The sequence below is a fragment of the Poecilia reticulata genome, chromosome 15, assembly GCF_904066995.2.
Source record: "Poecilia reticulata chromosome 15, P_reticulata-male-v2, whole genome shotgun sequence".
In the NCBI taxonomy this organism is placed as follows: Eukaryota; Metazoa; Chordata; class Actinopteri; order Cyprinodontiformes; family Poeciliidae; genus Poecilia; species Poecilia reticulata.
In genome coordinates, this window is record NC_088844.1 from 18,315,565 (window position 1) to 18,335,657 (window position 20,093).

At 37.6% G+C, this 20,093-nt stretch overlaps 1 protein-coding gene across 1 annotated transcript; it reads right to left on the bottom strand.

The window, feature by feature from the left end:
* Positions 1-3,914: 3,914 nt before the first annotated feature.
* On the bottom strand, positions 3,915-16,841 carry gclc (glutamate-cysteine ligase, catalytic subunit). Its single transcript, XM_008429790.3, has 16 exons — positions 16,189-16,841; positions 14,268-14,380; positions 10,694-10,876; positions 10,318-10,431; positions 10,037-10,095; positions 9,695-9,831; positions 9,511-9,585; positions 9,234-9,350; positions 7,010-7,148; positions 6,507-6,619; positions 6,328-6,420; positions 6,137-6,241; positions 5,971-6,052; positions 5,784-5,893; positions 4,743-4,863; positions 3,915-4,640 (listed from the first exon to the last, which is right to left on the bottom strand). The coding sequence occupies exons 1-16, from the start codon at positions 16,336-16,338 to the stop codon at positions 4,459-4,461; spliced, it is 1,893 nt and encodes a 630-aa protein (XP_008428012.1). The 5' UTR covers positions 16,339-16,841; the 3' UTR covers positions 3,915-4,458.
* Between the last annotated feature and the right edge of the window lie 3,252 nt (positions 16,842-20,093).

Sequence of the window (20,093 nt, forward strand, 5' to 3'; positions counted from 1 at the left end):
GAACCAAATGAGGAGAAGCAGCATTCTGCAGCTTCTATGCACCACAAATCTGGAACAAACTTCCAGAAAACTGTAAAACAGCTGAAACACTGACTTCCTTTAAATCTCGACTAAAAACAAACCTGTTTAGAGTTGTATTTGAAACGTAATCAGTTACGGATTTAACGATGGCATTTGACTTAATGTAATGTTTTGACTGCTGATTCTATGTTCCATGACTTTGTGTTTTTGTGCTTTTTATGATGTAAAGCACTTTGAAATGCCTTGTTGCTGAAATGTGCTATATAAATAAAGTCTGATTATTGGAGTTTTTCATAATTTTCATCCACCTTTTGCTGCAACTGTCTTTTTCATCTTCGAAACCTGCTCAGAGCTCATTTACCTAGCTGAATTTTCTTACAGTACTTACATAGAAAGTATGCCTGACTCAGTGCTTCTGTTTTGCGTGTGTGCGCTCTCTCAAATTCTAGTCTTTCATGGCAGGTTTCTTCCTGTTGAAGGCAAGTTGTTTTGTCCACTGTCGCAACATGCATGCCTAGAGAAATTGCTGCAAAGTCGATGACACAGTGCAGGCAATCATTGCTACATGCTCATCTAAGAGGAGTGAGTGTTCCTGTGAAGAGCCTTGAGGTACATATGGTGTAATATGGCTCTATGTTAGTAAACTAAAATGAATTTAATTGAAATTGACAAAGACTGTTCCATGTAACCCCAGCGCAGCCACCACTATATTTTCATTGGAGTGGTGTTTTTTTTTTTTTTTTTTTGGTGATTCGCTTCACTGCTTCATGTCAAATCGACCTTTCGGAAGTTAAATCTGGAATTTTTCACGTAATTGATATAATGCATTCTTTCAGAACGCTTAGGGAGGTTTCATTCAGGTCTGCACGTTCTATTTGGAATACAAGCCTTTTGTTTGCATTCCTGTCCTGCTGCATAGTCTAAGCTGGAGAAAAATACAAGAGATTGTTGTCACAGGTCATCCCTGTCCTGGTAGAAATTCCTGCAGCTCCTCTCGGCAGTTCACCTCCTGTTTCCTCATTCATTTTGGAGTAATGTCCAGCTTTTGTTAAGTCACCCTAGTTCCATATTTTCTCCACTTATTGATGACTGTCTTAATTCTGCAGTGGTGTACATAATGCATAATGCTGTGGTCTTAACCTTCTCCTGACTAGATCATGTTGTTCGTTTGTAACCTCTCTGCATAATATTAAGGGTGTATTCATTTATTCAACCAGATTATTACAGGTCGTTGCTGTCTGGTCATCAGTTGTCTGATGAAGATATTAATCTTTGAAAAAAGTGTCAAACCCGCCATTTCAACAGATGTGTGTAGATTTTTAAAAGCCACTTTAACTGCAGCCTGTTTGCTTCCAGACTGAAAGACATAATGCAACATCAAAATTCAGAACACGTGCAAGCAAATATAATTGTGGGATTGGATTTGATCAATATTACTATTAGCTTCTAATCTTTGTACATTTCCAGTGTCCATCCAGACACTGGAAATGTTTTTCCTTCATTTCCGATAAAATGTCCTTTCGCCTGCGTTGATATTTGAGTGATCCTGCACTTTGCAAAAATTACTATCAATCCTCTCACTTAAGCCTGATTAGAGTAGTTTTTTTCATATTTTATTTTATTTAAATCATTATTTTTTATTTGTTTTATACATTTTAGTGTTGAGAATTTTCTTGCTTGTTTCTTTTCAATGTTCATATCACTCAGCAGATCAAATCTGTGTGTAGATCTATGACATCTGCTTCTTTGATGAATGCTCTCCTTGCTCAGCTTGTCAGTGTTGATAGATCGACTGAAACCTTCCCTTCAGGAGAAGAGACTAAATAAACATTTACAACAAAATATAAAAAAAACCCAGACCATGTCATGCTGCTCTGTGGATGACAAACTACAGTATTCACTTCAACTGGTAGCTTTAGCACAAAGCGCGGCTTCATGTGTAATTTATGTATCTGATACAATGCAAAAAAATTACACATCAATAGGTTGAAAAATATTGTCAAGCTGTTACTATGTTGTTCAAGCCAAATTGAAATCTGAGCACATTGTAGTCTGTAGAGATGTCTTGTTCCAGTGGAAGAAAGTCAGGGGGCCCCCCTTTCTGAAAAACCTGGTCAACTGATCTGATTGGTCGCTTTAGTGGCCTGATCAGGAACCACCTCCCACTCAGCATCAGCTCTGCTGAAATATGAAATAATAGCAAGATCTCACTCTACAAGGGAAAAAAATATCCTCAAGGACCTAAAGTGTAATGATAAACCGTCATAAAACACAGAACTCTTTTTTTAGTTCTGATTTAGCTGAAAAAAGTTAAGGGGGGGGGCGTTGTTTTTAAACTTATAAATTACATTTGATTGTACGAGTGCTGCTGCAGTATTGTTCAATCAAACATAATTTATAAGTTTATATGCAAAATGATAGGGTTTTATATTTCATGCATTATTCATTCCACCTTTGATAAGTGTTTTCAGCCAGACCTCATCCAGAGCACCACTAGCCCGCTGCAGGGCAACTTTACATATAAAAAGACATTCAAATCATTAGACCTCCCACTGTGGTCAAAAATGTGTGGTTTCTTCTCCCTTCGAGGTGGTGGCATGTTAAGATTCAGAAATCAAGGAGAAATTATGAATAAAGTAACAAACCTGTTGGCAGGAGGTTCCCCGTGCCATGCAGTTCTTTAAACTGCTATTAATCATTCTCTGCATTTTTAGACGGTTATAGCTTTTCATATTAACACCATTAGATAGAAATTGACAGATAATAATGTGTTACAGGTAATCGGTCATAATAGTCTCAGAGTTAAAATGTGGAATTTTAAAACATCAGAATTAATCTGTCTAAACCTACAAATGTTCCCAGAGCTGTGTGTCCAGTAGGTAGGTCTGCATCAGCAATAATCATTATCTTATCTAAGAGGTCAAATTGAGGTAATACTCTCATCTGTCACTGCAACGCACTGTTGTATCAGACTCTGGTTCAACAGCACCACCTTGTGGTTGGACACACACATTTCACGATGTGCCTCAAGTTGTTTTTATGCACCGACATGCACAGTAGTCACACGTCTTAATGAACTAGAAAATGGTCAAAAAGTTCATATTGGAAATTTAATTAAAAGAACCGAACTCATATGGTATAGATGTATTACATGGAAGACAGAAACCCTTCACAATCAGGGTAAGTTACAAAAGGCCATTGCTAACAACACTTGCTGTTCAGGGGTCTATAACAAAGCCTACAAACAGAAAGTTCAGTTGAAGAAGAAAAACAAGTCATCTGACAGACGTGCCACAAAATTATTTGGTGTTACCAGGAAGAAGATGAGAGACACCCAACCCAAAAATCCAGATAACCTGAAGGCTGATATTAAAGAAATCTGGTCTTGCCTAACCACTTCATGAAGCATCCGGTTGATCAACGTTTCATGCCACTTTGATGAAGTCAACACTTGGCCTGTGAAGGCCAAGTGTTGAGCATATTTAATGCACAACACCTTGATGACTTTAAAGTAGACTGACATTGTGTTTTATAGCCCATTTTTAATGGTTTATCCAATATTCTTCTTTCTGAGAAACGAAAGGTTGGGGTTTCGTTAACTTTAAGCTCTCTAAAATGACATAAATGACTTGATGTCAAAATATTTTCCCATTGAAATGAATTTGCTAAAAACAAAACTAGCCAACATTCAGTCTAATGTTGAATTAATTTACAGTTAATTTGTTTTTGCTAATACATGTAGGTATATGTCAATACCTATAGTTTCTAAAAATTCTTATGGTGAAATTCTCTGGTGAAAAATGATTAACAAGTTTAGCTTTCCTGATTTGAACCGTGTAGCTGTTAATATGCAAGTGGCAACAAGGACAAACAAAAAAAAAAAGAAAAAAGAAAATGACTTACAGATTTATTTGGAAAAAGAGTCACGTTGCAAACAGTGCCTTAACATTTTCATTTGAATACAACAATAATTTTAAGGTCCCCTCTAAGAAGTCAGCAGAACGAAGCAACCGAAATGCAAAACAAAGAAAAATCAACCCTAATGTTAAACGTCTAAATCAACAAATAGGAAAAACCATAAACAAAAACAATTGTTAATGATTTAAAGGGCAAAAGGTTCAGTATTTACAGAAGATTAACAGCAGCCTACTGTACAGCTCTGCTACATTTACAATTTCACACAGATATGCTTAATTTTCAGACAAAAATAAATACACATCTGATTTTCTATTACATTACCCTTCCATAGTCCTATTAAAATAATTCTGTAATCATAAAAATCTCATACAGCGTATATACACACGTGATGCAGGTGTGCTTCTTCACAACACACACATGCAGCTGCATTCTTTTTAATTGGACCTCTTTCATTTGGTCTGTCTTCTTCGTGCATGATTGAAAAAAAATAAAATAATATGACGTGCGTTTGGAGCTCTCTCACTTCACCCGGTTGACTGGGTTACCAAAAAGCTCGGGGCACTGCTCTTCGCCTTTAGCAATCCTGTCGCACCTCTTGAGCAGGTCGTAGTTGATCTTGTCGGTAATGACACTGTCCTGCTTGTACTCGGGGTGCTTTGCAACAAATTCCCTCATCCACTTGGCCATGGTCATCAGTTCTCCTGTTTGGATCAGCAGCGGATGGAATTAGTGGGAACAAATGAACACTGGAGCACAGGCATTTTTTTTTTCTGCTTAAATAAAAACCGTTACTGGTACTTTACCTGAGGCACGTTTCTTGATGAGCTTCAGATAATTCAAAATAGTGCACCTGGTGTCAACGTCAACTTCCATGTTTTCCAGATAGGAGTTAAGGATTGGGATAAGGCCTTGAAATACTCCCTCCTGATGATGTAAAACATAAAAATAAAGCTGAATTGATGTCTTGCAATAGGGTAAAGGAAAATATAGACAATTGTATAAATACCTTGCTTTACAATACAGTATTTTGCAAGTATTGATAAACCTTAAACTTTCCAGCCTTAGTCTTACAACCACAAAAAAAAAAATCTGATTTTATGTGAAAGACCAAAACAAAGCAGTGGATATTCTCTAAGCAGAAGGAAATAAACAGCTTTTACAATACCTAAATATAGCTTTTTTAATTGGTCTGATATAATACTCCAATATTAAATGTTATGTTTTGATTAACTATAAGCAGAAAATCATCATAATTGTCAAAAATTAACACTTTCAAACACCCATCTGTGTGTGATTAATCTACATAACGTGTTTCTCTTGGTGATAAAGTTCCTGAAATAAAAATATTCTAATTTATTGAATGGGTTTGGATAGTTTAGAAAACCATCTTTCTCTGCAACTAAAGCTACAGTTTTATTGAGATACGTCCCTGCATACCTCAAATGGATTTAGTTCTGGACTTTGCATGTCTTTTATAATCTAACCCAACTTTAAACTTCTCCACAGCTTTGTCCCTGACCTGTCTGCTGTATCCCCTGGTCTTTATTTCAAATAAAATAAATAATCCATTGTAAAAAAAAAAAAAACAAAAATTAAAATTATGCAACTTCACAATTGCATGACTTTGTGTTGGCCTACCACACAAAACCACAAGAAAATATGTTTTCTTGTGGCTGTGACAAGTTTAACCGGTATGAATACTTTTGCAACACTTTCCTTTCACGTATCCGAGGCCGAGTGTTGCTAGTTGCGATTGTTTGTGCGCTCAAATGTAACACTGAAGACTGGCATAGCAGGGGAGAGATGAACTCATCTGACTCGGGTTTAGTCACGAACAAACTCACCTTCCCGTTGATGATTGTGTCGATGCTCATCAGTGTGTAATCCTCGTTATTGCCCTCAAACTCTACGCCGTTCTGAGAAGAAGCAGCACAATCCAAGCCTGGGTTGCAGCCTGTTGGAAAACATCACAGTCATTTCCATCTGAACCATTCAAAGACACTTAAGAGTTCCACTTCCTGTTCAGCCCACCTTTAAACATGTCTTTGCGGAAATAAAACATGCCCTCCTGGACTGCGTTTCTCTTCTGCGCCACCTTCATGTTCTCATCCACCTGATAAATCACAGGTTTTATTCTGATTTAAATCTTAGAACTAATATTTTAATAAAAACAATGTATCCAAGCGGTTGTTAATACCTTTGATAAGGGGATAAGGAAATCCAGCTTGTAGGATAAGATCACTCTGGTAAGCAGGACAACAAAAACCACATATGCGGCATTTTCAAAGTCAGTTAGCTGAACCTGGAAAGTAAAACAAAGAAACGTAACTCGTTATTAAGAGTCCTCCAAAATAAGCCCAGATAAACAAACGTCTATATCACAAATACCTCCATGGGGCGAAACTCGACCCTCCAGCCGATGTCGGAGTTCGGAGGTGGAGGCTTGAACCGCATCGTCTGCCAGTTGGTCGACTGAAGGTTCTGGATGAAAAATGAACGCCGACTGAGCTTAGATCCGTGTGTGGCAAGAGATTAGCTTCTCTGAAAGAAGTCTTAAAAATCCTCACCTCAAAGTGATCCGATTCGTTTTCATCGTCCAAATGTATTTTCTCCTCAAAGACAGAGAGCGGGTCTCGTATGAAGAGGTGAGCTATGTGTTGAGCCAGAAGCTTGTCAATCCCTGCAAACAAGACATATTTAATGCACATCGAGTAGACCTGCTTATCCTGGCATGGTGGTGGCGGGGAGCGGGGCCTTGCTGGAGAACAGGTCATCAGTCCTCACAAGACATTGAACCATGCAGACATGGTAATTTAGATCAATTAACCCAACACGTGTTTTTGGACTGTGGGAGAAAGGAGTATTGTGATAAAACCCACACATGCAACAGGAGAGCATGCAAACGCCATGGAAAACAATCAAACTCAGAACCATCTTGCTACAAAGTAGCATTGCCCCCGAATGCACCACCATGCAGTATCATTATGTACACATGTTCCTGTAATTCTTTATGGAGCGCAGATTTTAAAGTAGACTAATTTTTAAAAGCGCCTAAAAGAGACATCGGTACCTGCACTGAGCAGCTGCTTGTTGATCTCCTCGTCTATCGTCAAATCGATGTCGTTGTACTTCTCCCCGCAGCGAGACAGGTAGCTGTCAATCGAGTCATACCTGGACTTAAAGATCCTGTACTTGTTGTTTTTCAGAGGCTGCAAAACAGAAATGAGAAAGCACGCTTACATTATAATATCCAACTACAAATCTATAAATTTGCCTGCAATTAAATATTTGCATCACACAAATTGTTTTTTTTCATTTTGCTATTGACAACAGAGAAAAGATTGGGGAAAGGAGAGACTTTAAAAATCTTTCTCTGAATTAACCGTTGTACTCAGTGTATCCAGAGAATAAACACAGAAACGGCATTTAAGAAACTAAACCAAAAATAGCAACAAAACAAAGCTTCTTCTAATTAAAACTAAGACTCCAACATTGGGCTGTTATACTTCCATTTGCTGGGTTTAAATAGGGAATTTAATAATCATTTGGTTTGAGCTGCTTAAATACTTGATTTTAGTAAATTCATGGTATATTCCCATAAACACAGTCTTATCCCATATTTGTCCGTTTATTATATTTTCCATTTCTTCTCTCAAATGTTCCCAAGTTCAAAAGAAATTTTAAAAATGCATATACTCTAGGTTTATCAGTTTACCGTTTTAATGTATGTAAAGTGAGACTCTCGATAAATGATATTGCTCATTATATTTCATTAAGCATGTTTTGTTTCACATTCCTGTGTGGTTGGGTGTGGAATGGATTCAGGTTCTCACCTATCGTCTAACGAATCAGTAACCCTCACAGTTCATTATCTTGCTCCAGAATCTGAGAAGTAGAAAAAAAAAAAAAAGCACTTCCTGGTGCACTGCTAGGAAACCAACAGCTCTTCCATTCAATAGACGGTGACAGATTGGGCTCGCTCTCTCAGTCACTAATTGATCTGCTTGAACTGAGCACGGTTGTTTTCACAGTTCAAATATAAAGCCACACATTAAGCCTTTCCGCACTCACTAAAACTGCTGGAAGCTGCTGGGCTCCGTTTCGATAATGTACTCTCCTTAAGTAACACAATACGTCTCCCTGAGCTGCATCAGGAAACAGCTTTTGAATCTTTGTAGTTTTTTTTGTTTTGGCATCAGTTGGACATGGGTCAGGTACAGGTGTTGAGATAAATCAAAGCTTAAAAAAAATTATTTTCTAACGTAATTTTAACGAGAAATCAGAGAAACGGTTCTCTGGCTGTATGGAGGCTAGATTAGTGCGCCGGTGCCCCTCCCCCACCTGTTGCTGCAAACTGGGAATCAGCTTTCTTTTGCTGAAAGGGACAGTATTATGTAGTTTCCCAGGCACATAGTGATATAAAATGTCACCATCAAGTAACTATGTTGTCTCTTTAAAAAGCTCCTGCTCGTCGTCACAACAATGCTCCTTCATTAAGCCGTTTATAACCGTTCTTAGAAGGGTTGGACTGAGAAGGGGTTCATATGATAAGCTCAGCAGATGTGCAGTTCCACCAGCTGTTTGATTATTTTGTGAGAATAAGCATTAAGTCAGCCCCTAATAGTTTCATAATTTGGCAAACATGCATGAAAGAATCAAAGCAACACTCCAATGTTTTTAATGAGGGAAAAACAGTACAACATGACAAAAAAAACAAAAACACAATACTGCCCTTTTAAATAAGACATAAATTGACAAAAATAAAAACATGGAAGGTGATGTATAAAATAAATACGGGTTTGATAAAGGTGCCCTTTTCCCAATCTCCATGTGCTTCGTGGAAGTAGTGATGTAGTTGGAGGGCAGAACTCCAATCAAAGTCTGCCATTGTTACGCTCCCCAACTCACCAAGGGAGTTGTTCACAGCCCACATCAGCTGACTTCTATAGCAGCGAGTCAGCTTCCTGTGTCGAGGAATTGAAGGTTGATGTGACAACCCGCAGCTCGATTTAAAAGTGTAAACAAGACATTTCTGTTGAGAAATGAATTGGCTCATTTAAGTGAACTAAATCGGAATTTTGTGCATAGCTCTCATCAGGGTCGCTACACTGAGAGCTAACAGTATGGGGGGAGTTACGATAGTTGTGTTTTCCCACACTGCAGACGCTGCACGCCACATCCTGTCTTCCTGCACTGTCAGCTATTGTTTGCACACTCTCAGCAGTGTGGAATTTCAGGTCTACATTTGTAATTTACAAACAGCCCGTGGGAGCAGAGAGGCAGCCTGTCCTCACCTTCAGGCCTCGTTCCTCTTGGGTCCTGTCGTCCACCGAGGCTGAGATAACTCCCCAGCGACAATCAATATCAGACATGTACCCTCTGTAGAAGGGTGAGGCAGCGCTCAGCGCCATCTGCAATGAAAGACAGGAAGTTTATTTACAAACAATACCAGTAATTATGATCTAGTATTTTTAAAGTAAAGATCTAGATATATACCAATATTTTTATGCACCACTTGATCACAGCTGAATAATTTCTAATGGGAAGCGCAAATTTCATGCAACCACTCACCACGATGGGGCAGAATGTTGCTAGTTGGTCATAAAGATACCTTGCCTCATCAATGCTGCAAGCTTGGAATGTCACCTGCAAAAACATCATAAATGAGGCTGAAGTCCTTTCATAAATCACTGATTGAAACGGTGGAGCAGACGGCGTTCTCAGAACCCAGGTTTGCATATTCAAAAATACGTACTTGCAGGCAACAGTTGCCCATGCCGAAGCCCATGGCGTCCATGTAGATGTGGTCAGGAAGGGCTGCCCTCGCTGCTTCGCCGTCATCCTCAGGGAACTGCTCCACGAATGGAGACGGTGTGTGTTTATCTTTGTAGACTGCAAGAGGAAAAAGGAGCCAAATCACATCTTTTGCTTTATTTATTCAAAATCCTGTCTAAAGTCTACGGAGTACTAAATCAAGCATGCGAGTCTGAATGTACAGCAGGTAAAATTAATTAATATTACACCGCTGACTTCACCCACATTTACAGCAGATTGTAAATGCAGTTAATGATGAAGCAAGAAAATGAATCAAACTTACTTGGCACATTTATCACAACTTTCTCTCCTCTTCGATGCCGTATATTTCTGGTCAGAGTGCTGAAGAGAAGAATTCAATGTTGACACTTACAAAAGTGTTCATGTCTTTTGAACTTTTATCCCAATATAAATCTATTAAAATTAAAGCAATGATTCTTATAGCCATAATTTAACTTTTACATTATATTCAGGTTGATGCTTAATGTAACAAAATATTTAAAATATGATATTTAGTATTAAACTAGTAATTCATTTAAAACCTCAGAAAGTCAACCAACCCACCTGAATCTGGGGTGTCTGTTTATGGCTTCATCTGGGAAAAACAAAGACTTTGACACTCCTTTTTCAACCGGAGTGGGTCGGTACTCTGGTTTGGTGAAACCTGGACAGCCTAACCTGAAAAAAGAAAAGCACGCATCAGCTGCTTGGGAAACAAACCTTTCAATTACACACATACCGGCCACTCAACATTCGACAACTTGCACACAACCACCGTTCAGCTACCGTAAGCGCTATTCTTAGGGGCACAAGTGCCAGGAGGAGGTTGGAATCACATCCACAAGTTGTTGATTGCAAGATGACTACTACTAGCTGAGCAACAGTTTCCCTATTAAGTGCATGAATAATTAATGGCTCTACGTTGATCAACACAACAGACCTTGGAAAGGAGGTGATGGTGCAGAGCGTCATATTCTTCTTCAGGACAGACGAAGCCTCCAGACGTCTCTTCCTCATGTTACCCTCCACCGTGTTGAACTCCGACATCGTTCCCCCGTACGGCTGCCCAGGAGTTCCCTCGATCATGTAGCTGCCATACTCCGGTCTCCAAAGAGTCGGATGACTGTGGAAGTGCAAAATATGTTGCAAAATCTTTTGTTTCATCGCGTCAGCCGGAGAGAACCCTGTTCTCAGTATCGCGTTGACCTTTTTCAGAAAATAAACTACGCACTTTCCCTTTATGGAGGTGGCACCAGTAATCCTGGCACCATAAACAAACACGACGCATTTGTGCTTCAGAGCGTGCTCTTTGGTGTGTGCAACAGAGGGGCAGTAATGAGGTATGCATGGGATTTACTATGGTCACTGCTGCTGGTATTTCCCCCCCAGTCAAGTTTGCCATACAGATTTACACTGACGTCAGAGGCAGGCAGACAGGAGCCTGTATAAACACACTGAGGGACGGCTCTTTAAACAGTGCTCCTACATATGTCTTCTCATGTCAAATTTCAGTACTTTTACAGAGTTTGGGATAAATACAATTCAAAATAAAAGTACTGAAGATGTTTCAGTGGTCGGATTTTGTATATGGGTGAAATTCAGGTCTCTAAACAGCTTTTTTGTAGAGGAGCACTGCAGAAAAAAAATGATTTGCATAACATTTCCAAATTTAGAGTTTATTTTACTATGTCCTGCAGTGCTCAAATTTGAAGAACTGCATTTCAAAAAAAGTAATCCTTGGAAAATTAGTTGTAGTATTTTCTTATTATATTTTACTGTTAAAATGGGAAAAAAAAATCCTGATCTAACTTGTGTCTAAAGTTAACTGAAATTTTTTAGAAAACAGTTTCAATACAAATCTAGTAGAATTTTCTTCAAAAAAAGTGTTTGTGTCTTTTTAAAATCACAAGCAGGAGGAACTTTTCCCACCTTTGGATGAGACATAGTTGCTTTCTTCCTGAAATACTCAGTTACTGCTTTCAAATTGTAAACCATCTGATGCAACACTTTAAATATCAATAGGTCTATGAATGGCTTAATGGGTAAAGTTCAAGTTATGTGATTCTAAGGAATTACGAGCGCTTTAACCTGTAAAAGCTTAAATCCAGCGGTAATGATTATAAACTCTCGTTGTCATCCAGGCTTGAGTTGTTTTAGGAAAAACAAAGCAGGCCACTGACACTTGGCAGAACTCATGCTAAAGAATGTGCTTTTCGTAGCGATACTAAAGGAAGCCCCCCCAAAAATTAAACCACAAACACTCCTAAATTAGCTGCTTTTTAAAGTCTATAAGTTCCAATACTGGCACATTTGTGTTTTTCCTTTTGGACAAATCAATGGTAGAAGTATTTAAATCACAAGCTGATATTCATGTAACAATAACAATTTAATAACTCTCCCGCATTAGAGAGCGCATACTTTGAATTACGAGTATGAACATGCTATACAGTGCGTACATGCAAACAGCAGTAAGAAAAACATAGAAGGTCCCAGCCAGTGACTGATGGATTTCATTAAAGACAGCAATAATGACACAGCTGGATAATGAGGTTCAGAGTTTCACTTCAATAAACAAGATGGAAGAGGAGTGGCTTCTCACAGACTCAGACCTGGCATCTTAAGCATTTAATTTCTCATCTGGCGGAGTTGTTCCATGACTCTGATTAATCAGATGTAAATCACAAAGAACGAGAGTTAGAACTAGATTCTACCATGACCCAAACTGATACAATCAACTTATGGGTTGAAGTTTAGCTCCTATTTCACTGGTCTCTGAGCTTTTCCTTCATTAGTGATATATTCTGCTTGTGTTACACCAACAAGCAGCATTACGTTTCAGTACAGTGGCACTGAACTTAGTTTTAGAGTTTTGGAGAATATCTAAATAAATATCTATTTCAAAAACATTCGTCATCTCATTACTTTCGGCCAAAGTTATTTAAAGCCACAGTGAAGGGCCCACAGACCGCAGTGCAGGGTCTGCAGCAGCAGCGCTTCTTGGGGTTAACTAGCAGGATTAGGTTAATCAAAACTCATCTGCCTGGTTGTTCTCTACAGTAGTAACAATTAGAATTTCTATTTTTATTTTAAATATAATTCCCCCCCCAAATGATCAATCCAGATAATTGTTAAATAATATCCTAAAATGTATATCTGATCTCTCTTTTTCCAAAAATGCTTTTATGTGTGAAGAAATCTGTGACAATCCTCCAACCTGGTTGACATTTGATTATCAGTTTTCCTAAAGTAGTTAGGCATGGCCAGGTACTGCCATCAAGGAAAGCCAAGGTACAGAATGTTAAACCTAAAATTTTTTCTCTCAAGACAAAAAATATTTATAAAATGAAGTGGAAGCTAAAATTAATCGCCATTCATTCCCACTATTAAGCCATCTAAGGTAAAGATTGGCATGCTTAGAAAGTAATATGTTTGCTAAACACGTCACCTGCAGCCTGGCTACCACAGCAGATAGCTCAACTAATTAATCAGCTAATTTTAGTTTGTTATGTGATCCTTTATAGAAGGAGCAGAATTGAACAAAGCAACATTTAGGCCAATTATCACTGAAAACTACAACCATTTATAGCTGGTGTTTTTTCTATAATAGAAGGTGAATCAAAAATAAAAATGTAATACTCACATATAAATGAGATACATATTTAACAAGTCATATCAGCAAGATTTTTCTTTTAAAGGAAATTATATTACTATACTTTATTGTACAAATATTGTATCACAATAAAAAAGTGGTGTGTTTATTTATACAATTTCCTTTGAAATGTGAGTGTAAGTTTTTCTTAGTCATATACTTCTCTCCTCGATTGTGTTGAAAAATGAGACAAAATAAGCCAGAGCAACTTTACTGTATGTCCTCACCAGAACCAAAGCTGGGTCAGATGTCTGGTCAGGTAACACCTTTCCTCCTCAACACGACAAAAGTGTGAATTACAGAGTCACATTAACAAAAAGACACCTACAGTAGCAGTGGCCTTTAATTTGATATGTCTTGATTTTAGAAGTATCTTAAACTAAAAAAAAAAGAAAAATTCCCCCGTAAGGTAAATAAAAAGCAGAAACAAACTGTGTTATTTCATGTCTCAGATTTTAACAACTGAACCAAATAAGTGTTTCTCTGTCACAACACCAGGTTTTTAAATAATGCAGTGAGGCTGTAGGCGATGTTTGCTGCAGGATATTTGCGTAAATGCATGCCCAAGGGTGTACAGGTATGGGAACCATCTTCATTGCCAAAGTAAAATCATAAAAAAAAGTGTTGATGAACACAACCGCTGTTCAAATATGTTGAAATTCAAGATTTTCAACAGATCTTATCTTCCACCTCAGTTCCTAGTATCAACTTAGACATAATCAAAGCTCTGAATTTCTCCTTACGCTGGTGTTTACATGCTTTCACATGTACAACAAACGTCTCAGGAATCCTTTCATGACAGTGCCGTGAGTGAAGCTAATTAAAAAGAAGAGTGTGCATCAAGATCTCTGTACAGATGACTTACTTCGGGTTTGTATTTTCTCCCTGTTCTTGTAGAGTTTCCAAAACATCTCCACCATTCAGCACCAGCCGAACCTTCTCATCGTTGTCCTCCAGCTCCACCAGCATGTACTCGACCTAAACACACAAAAAAAACAAAAAAACAAAAAAAAAAACACACTGAAAATTTACACGCAAACACAGCACGACTCCTAATCCTAGCACTGGCTTTACGTTGAGCAGACTGGGAAGCCATCACATCAATTCCAATTCATCAGGAAGGTTTCCTTGACTTTAACTCTGCTGGGCTGTAATCCCCCCGTCTGAAAGAGGGATTAATCTATAACAACAGCATTCCATGTCGATTCAAATTAAAGACTCAGTGTTCAAGTTGAAGCACAGTGAAGTTTTGTTACTCAGTAAAGGCTGGGAAAAAAAAAAAAAGAAGTAAAAGCTTAAAAGAACTGGTAAAGCAAACAGGGCGTTGACGAGTCAATCACATAAATCTTAAGTATTTTGTGTAGAAGGGATTGATGTGCCATCAATTACTCAGCAAAGAGGGGCCTTTTTTCTTACAAGAGGTATTGTCTGAGAATTAGCAGTAACTCTGAAACACACAGTGAAATGTTGATCGGAGACATTGCTCATAAAAGCTGGACTTGCAAATGTTTGTGTTCAGGTCATGGGGAAGGCTGTTTGGACTTGCAGTATATAAGGGCCATAAATGCAGCATTATTCCAAGAATGTTTGTCGAATATTGTTCTTACAGGGTGGAAATATACATGTCCTGTGTTTTCACGTGGCTGCGTTTCTCTACCTTCTGTATCCAGTGACAGAGCTACTGCTACCATTAATGTTGTGTTATTAGATGTTCTTTAATGGGAAGTACTCTTAAACCACTGCTCCACTCCAGTAAACCTGCAAGACATGTTTTTTTTTTGTTGTTGTTTTATATGCGTTACAGTTCTTAACAAAAACAACAAAAAGTTTAAGTAAATCAGTAAACTAAAACAGAAATGTATATCTGCCTAGAAAAGCCTCATCTTTGCATTTCTGTTCAACCCCCAGTGAGTCGAGGCAGTCGGACGCTCCATCTCATGCTGTTCCAGCTGGAGGATTCCCCCTGTTAAAAGAGACACATTCTTCCCCACTGTTGTCACATGCTTGCCCAGGTGGACTGATTGCCACAAAATCATTGACTTTTTACAATTGGCTGGGTTTCAAGACAGATGTCTTTTTATAAATTAGTGTAATAAACTTGAATTTAACAACATTGTGTTATAACTAGCATAGAATTTGTCTGGATGTTTTTGAAACTGAAGGGTACCTATTAGGCCTGTGTTAATATTTTTCTTATCTACATTGGATGTGCTTTTTTTTAATATGTAAAAAGACATATGACATGAGACAGTAGTTTGGAATCCAATAGAGAATCCCAGGCAGGTTCTGCTGGAGGTTTCTTCCTGTTAAGGGAGAGTTTTTCTCTCCACTGTCATTGTAGCCATGCTCGGAATGAGAGCTGCAAAGTCGAAGATAATGTCAGCAATTGTCTACAGTTGGTACATGCTGCAAGTCCTTAGATAAAAAGACTCTCTCATTCTGATCTTTGTTCTACTGACTGGTGTACCACTAACCCAAAACTTGATCTGATCTTTAATAAATTAAAACTAAATAAATACATTTAATTATTGAATATTTCTTTGATCATATCTCCATGTGGTAGACTCCCATGTCTTGTTAAACACTTTTAGATCACCTTTGTTTTGAAATTGGCACCATTTAAACAGACACAAAAAATAAACATATTAAACAAATGAATACAGTTATTTACTTTTGCATCCGCATACTAGAAACATTCAAGTATGCGGATGAATCAGTAAGGGGCCTTATTGCATCATGCCTCACTGATCAAAAGCATTGAACATTGTTTAAAGTCGTGTTTTTACCTCGTCACCCCACTTCAACACATCTCTCTGACGATCCTTGACCTTATTGTAGATGTTGAGGAACTGGATGATGCCATGCTTTCGGATGTGGTCGGCATACTTCCTTGTTTCTTCCCAGTTCAGGGGAGATCCTTGCGACAGTAACCCCATGGCACAGACGGACAGTCGACCGGTGTCCTGCTGGCTGCTTATTAACTGCGAACTGCACGCCAAACGTTAGCTACCTAGCTAGTTGGTCCAACTTGCGGAGATCTAGCATGAAGTCTCAGTCCAAACAAGAGGTACAGTCTTGGTCCCACAGGATGAAGCAGGTAGCTCACAGGAAGAGTCTGTCTGATGCTGGTTAAGCGGCGTCCCTCTTCGGTAACCTTAACTGGGTATCCAAGTACAGACAGGCCACCCCCTGCTCATCACCTGCTAATTTCTGGTTAGCTCGGCCAAGCACAGTCAATAGTTGGGGACAAACTGGACCAGCTCGCCGGTGTCACGTAACGTCTGTTTGGTTGACGGCTACGCTCTGAAACTGTTTCTCCTAAGCTCCGTAACAAGGTGAGCCGTTGAACTTCGCCGTTGCCGAAACAGACTGCCGCTCCACGCAGAGTTACGCTGTGTTAAACATATGAACGCCCTCCTGGTTTTACACACGTGACGCCTTCGGGAGGAGCGACGTTACGTCATCATGACTCAGCATCCTTTCAGCTAAGCTCCTCCTGCCGACCTGTCAATCAGAGGGTAAGAGACAACGATTGCATTTGGAAATAAATGTTATTTAATAATAATAATAATAATAATAATAATAATAATAATAATAATAATAATAATAATAATAATAATAATAATAATAATAATAATAGTTTTAACATTTCTATGCTATTCAACTCTATGCTTGGTGGTATCTATGTCACCAAGATCGCACAGTGTGCATGAATTGTAAAATTAAAACATTTTTTTATATTATAGTCTGTATATACTGGCAGCTGCACTGCTCTTCATACCATTACTGTTGATTGTTGTTGAATTTGTTGATAATTTACTCTAAATTGAGCCTATTTTATGCAATTTTTTTTATATATCAATCTTTATCATATTATAATGTATCTTTATTCTAATAACATTGGTTTGCTATTGTTCAAATTGATGCAGACTACATCATTCTGTTACAAAATAAATGTATCTTCATACGAATCTTACAAATGAAAGAGGTGAGATAAAAACAGAAGCTTTTTCATTGTGATCTTTCCTTTTTGCATTTAACTATATTTTTTGTAATTATAATTTAGTCATTTCCACTAATCATGCTAGTTCCAAAAGGATGAGGGCACCTGAATTACAGTCATTTTCAGTGCTCTTCTCACAAATATTTCTCTTATGCGTCCAAATGATAAGACAGATGACTATGTACACATCATGTTCAGGGTTGTTTGAAAGAAACTATAATAATTCTAAAGCAATCTTTTGTATTTATCCTACATAGACAGTCACTCATGACCATGGGAAAGTTCAGTGTTTTTCAACCCTGATCCTTCAAGGATGTGGGACGGCATTTTTTAGATGTTTCTCTGACTGAACACACCTGATTTCAGCTGATGGCTGATTAACAGACTGAACTGTAATCATCTGAATCAAGTGTGTTATAGCAGAGAGACATCTAAAACCCGCAGGCCAGTGTGTCTTGAAGACAGGGTGGGAAACCATTGGCATACTTCATAGAAATGTCTTCAGTTTTAAAAAACAAAACTGCACTGAATTTTTTAGTAACTATCATGTATGTTGTGGTGTAACAGTTACTGAAATGTGTCAAAAACCAAAAAGATGCATGGAGCATGTGTGTTGAAAACTTGTTGTTATTTTTGAGGTATTCAGGAACAACTTATAGGTCAGAAGTTGAGCTACAATATTACCATTTTCAGAATATTCCCTCTTGGTGATCCACATAAAAACATTTTTAAACATTTTTGAAGACATAAAAACATAAAAATATTTTGGAATCCCAAAACATCCAGTGGAGTAAAGTACAGCCTTGCAACACAGTGTACAGATGGATGTTTTCAAGCCTTTATTTTGTTAATAAGGACTTTCTATAATAAATTAATAATGATTTATAGTAATTTAAGATTAGAATGTTACATTAGACCATTAACACTCTTTTAAAAACAGAACATACTTTCTAATTTATTGAGTATTACTGTATTTGAGTGTGTACTTATAAATTGGACCTCGCATACACAAAGAAAATCTGTGTAAATGAAACATAGGCCCAAGTGCTGTTGTTTGGTATTGGATGAAGTTAATTGTTTTATGATTTCCACGTTGTAAAAACACTTCAAAGGCACATTTGAAAAACCCAGAATAAATATCTCAGTCATGCCCAGGGAGTGAATGTTCACATGCATTCTATAACTACAGATTATCAACCACATTAGACTTTATCAAGCCAGTCTTTATCTACAATGAGTAAAAATACAGAACAAAGAACAATGAAAAACAATTTTACATAAAAAAAAATCTTTAAAGCTTAGGACACAAAATTAGGTCTCACGTGTCCTTTAACCTGCTTATATTTATATAAAAATCATTTTTATGTGTTTTTGTTCCAATTTTCCTTTGTGTTTTACTGTTGAGTGCAGAACAGTAGTGATAAGTTGCTTAGTCATATGACTCTTACCTCCTAGAAGTGAATGAGTCATGTTAATAACCAGAGTGTCAAGGGTGACAGCTTTTCATAAATGCTTGAATGCACTATTATTCTAAGAAAAAAAAAAATTATGTGCAATAATGACACAGCAACTTCCATGGAATGGTGTTTTGACAGCAACTTCATGGGTCAGTATTGAGCATTTTTTCTTTTGTCTTCATTCACACCCATCCCAAATATGGATGCAGTTTAGCTTGCAGTGTTGTGATTAATATGAGCTACTTATACTCTGTTTTTTTTTTTTTTAATGCAAACACCCACACAGGAAACAGGAGAATCTAAGAGCTTACCATGTTTCACATTATACTCAGTAACAATCTTATTGAACCTCTAAAGTTCTGGGTAAATGAATACTGCAAAAAATTTACAGTAAACATTTTTTTTCCCAATAATCTCGAGCGCAACATGAAATATTTAAAAACAACACAATGGACGCAGTCGAGAAATTGAGGCCCTTGGCATACATGCCGCACCTGTGCAGCCCGTATCACATTTCATCTAAAGTCAAAGATTATGTAAAGCAGCGACATGTTTCCGCTGGCTAGTTTGTAAAAGTTGTTCAATAATGGGAGTGCCTCTTTGTGATCAGTATTGTGCAGCTCATTCATAACTAAGGGCAACTTTTACACACATTCAGATGAAGAGTATAATTGTACAGCCATGACATGCACTGTTATTGTATTCTTCTGAAAGCTTTGAGTCAGTACAAACAGCAGTGGGTGTGCAAGTCATGCTCTGGTTACAAGGCAATATCTAAGCAGGGAAAATGTGCTCTAATGACATAGAACTAATACATCAATGACCACTAAATAAATGTTGCGTTGTAAATAAGTGTTTTTTTTTTTTTGTTGTAACTTTTACCTTATGTTCTTACCTTTTTTCTTCCTGTGTTCTTAAATGATATGAGTTTCTAGTAGCTTGATTAGGATTCTAAATGGCATATTTCAAATTAAAAGTAAAATCCTTAGTCAAATTTAAATTCAAATTCAAACATACTGTGTTAATCTCATAGGAAAATTTAATGTTACAGCAATTTGAACTATACTATTTTCTTCAAAAATTCAAAATAGACGGCTTAGAGCAGAAAGGATCCTCTATTGTGGCTCTGTGTTACACATAATATGATGAAGTATCATACTGAAACACTGTTGTTGTTGGCTTAGAGAAATGACAGTGGTTTTCCATTTTGTTCTTCATTTTGCAGTTTCTC

Coding starts and splice junctions, on each gene's coding strand:
- gclc (XM_008429790.3), bottom strand. CDS start 16,338: ATGGGGTTACTGTCGCAAGGATCTCCCCTGAACTGGGAAGAAACAAGG. Junction 10,096..10,317: donor AACAGACACCCCAGATTCAG/GTGGGTTGGTTG, acceptor TCTTCTCTTCAG/CACTCTGACCAGAAATATAC. Junction 4,864..5,783: donor ACACAATCATCAACGGGAAG/GTGAGTTTGTTC, acceptor TTACATCATCAG/GAGGGAGTATTTCAAGGCCT.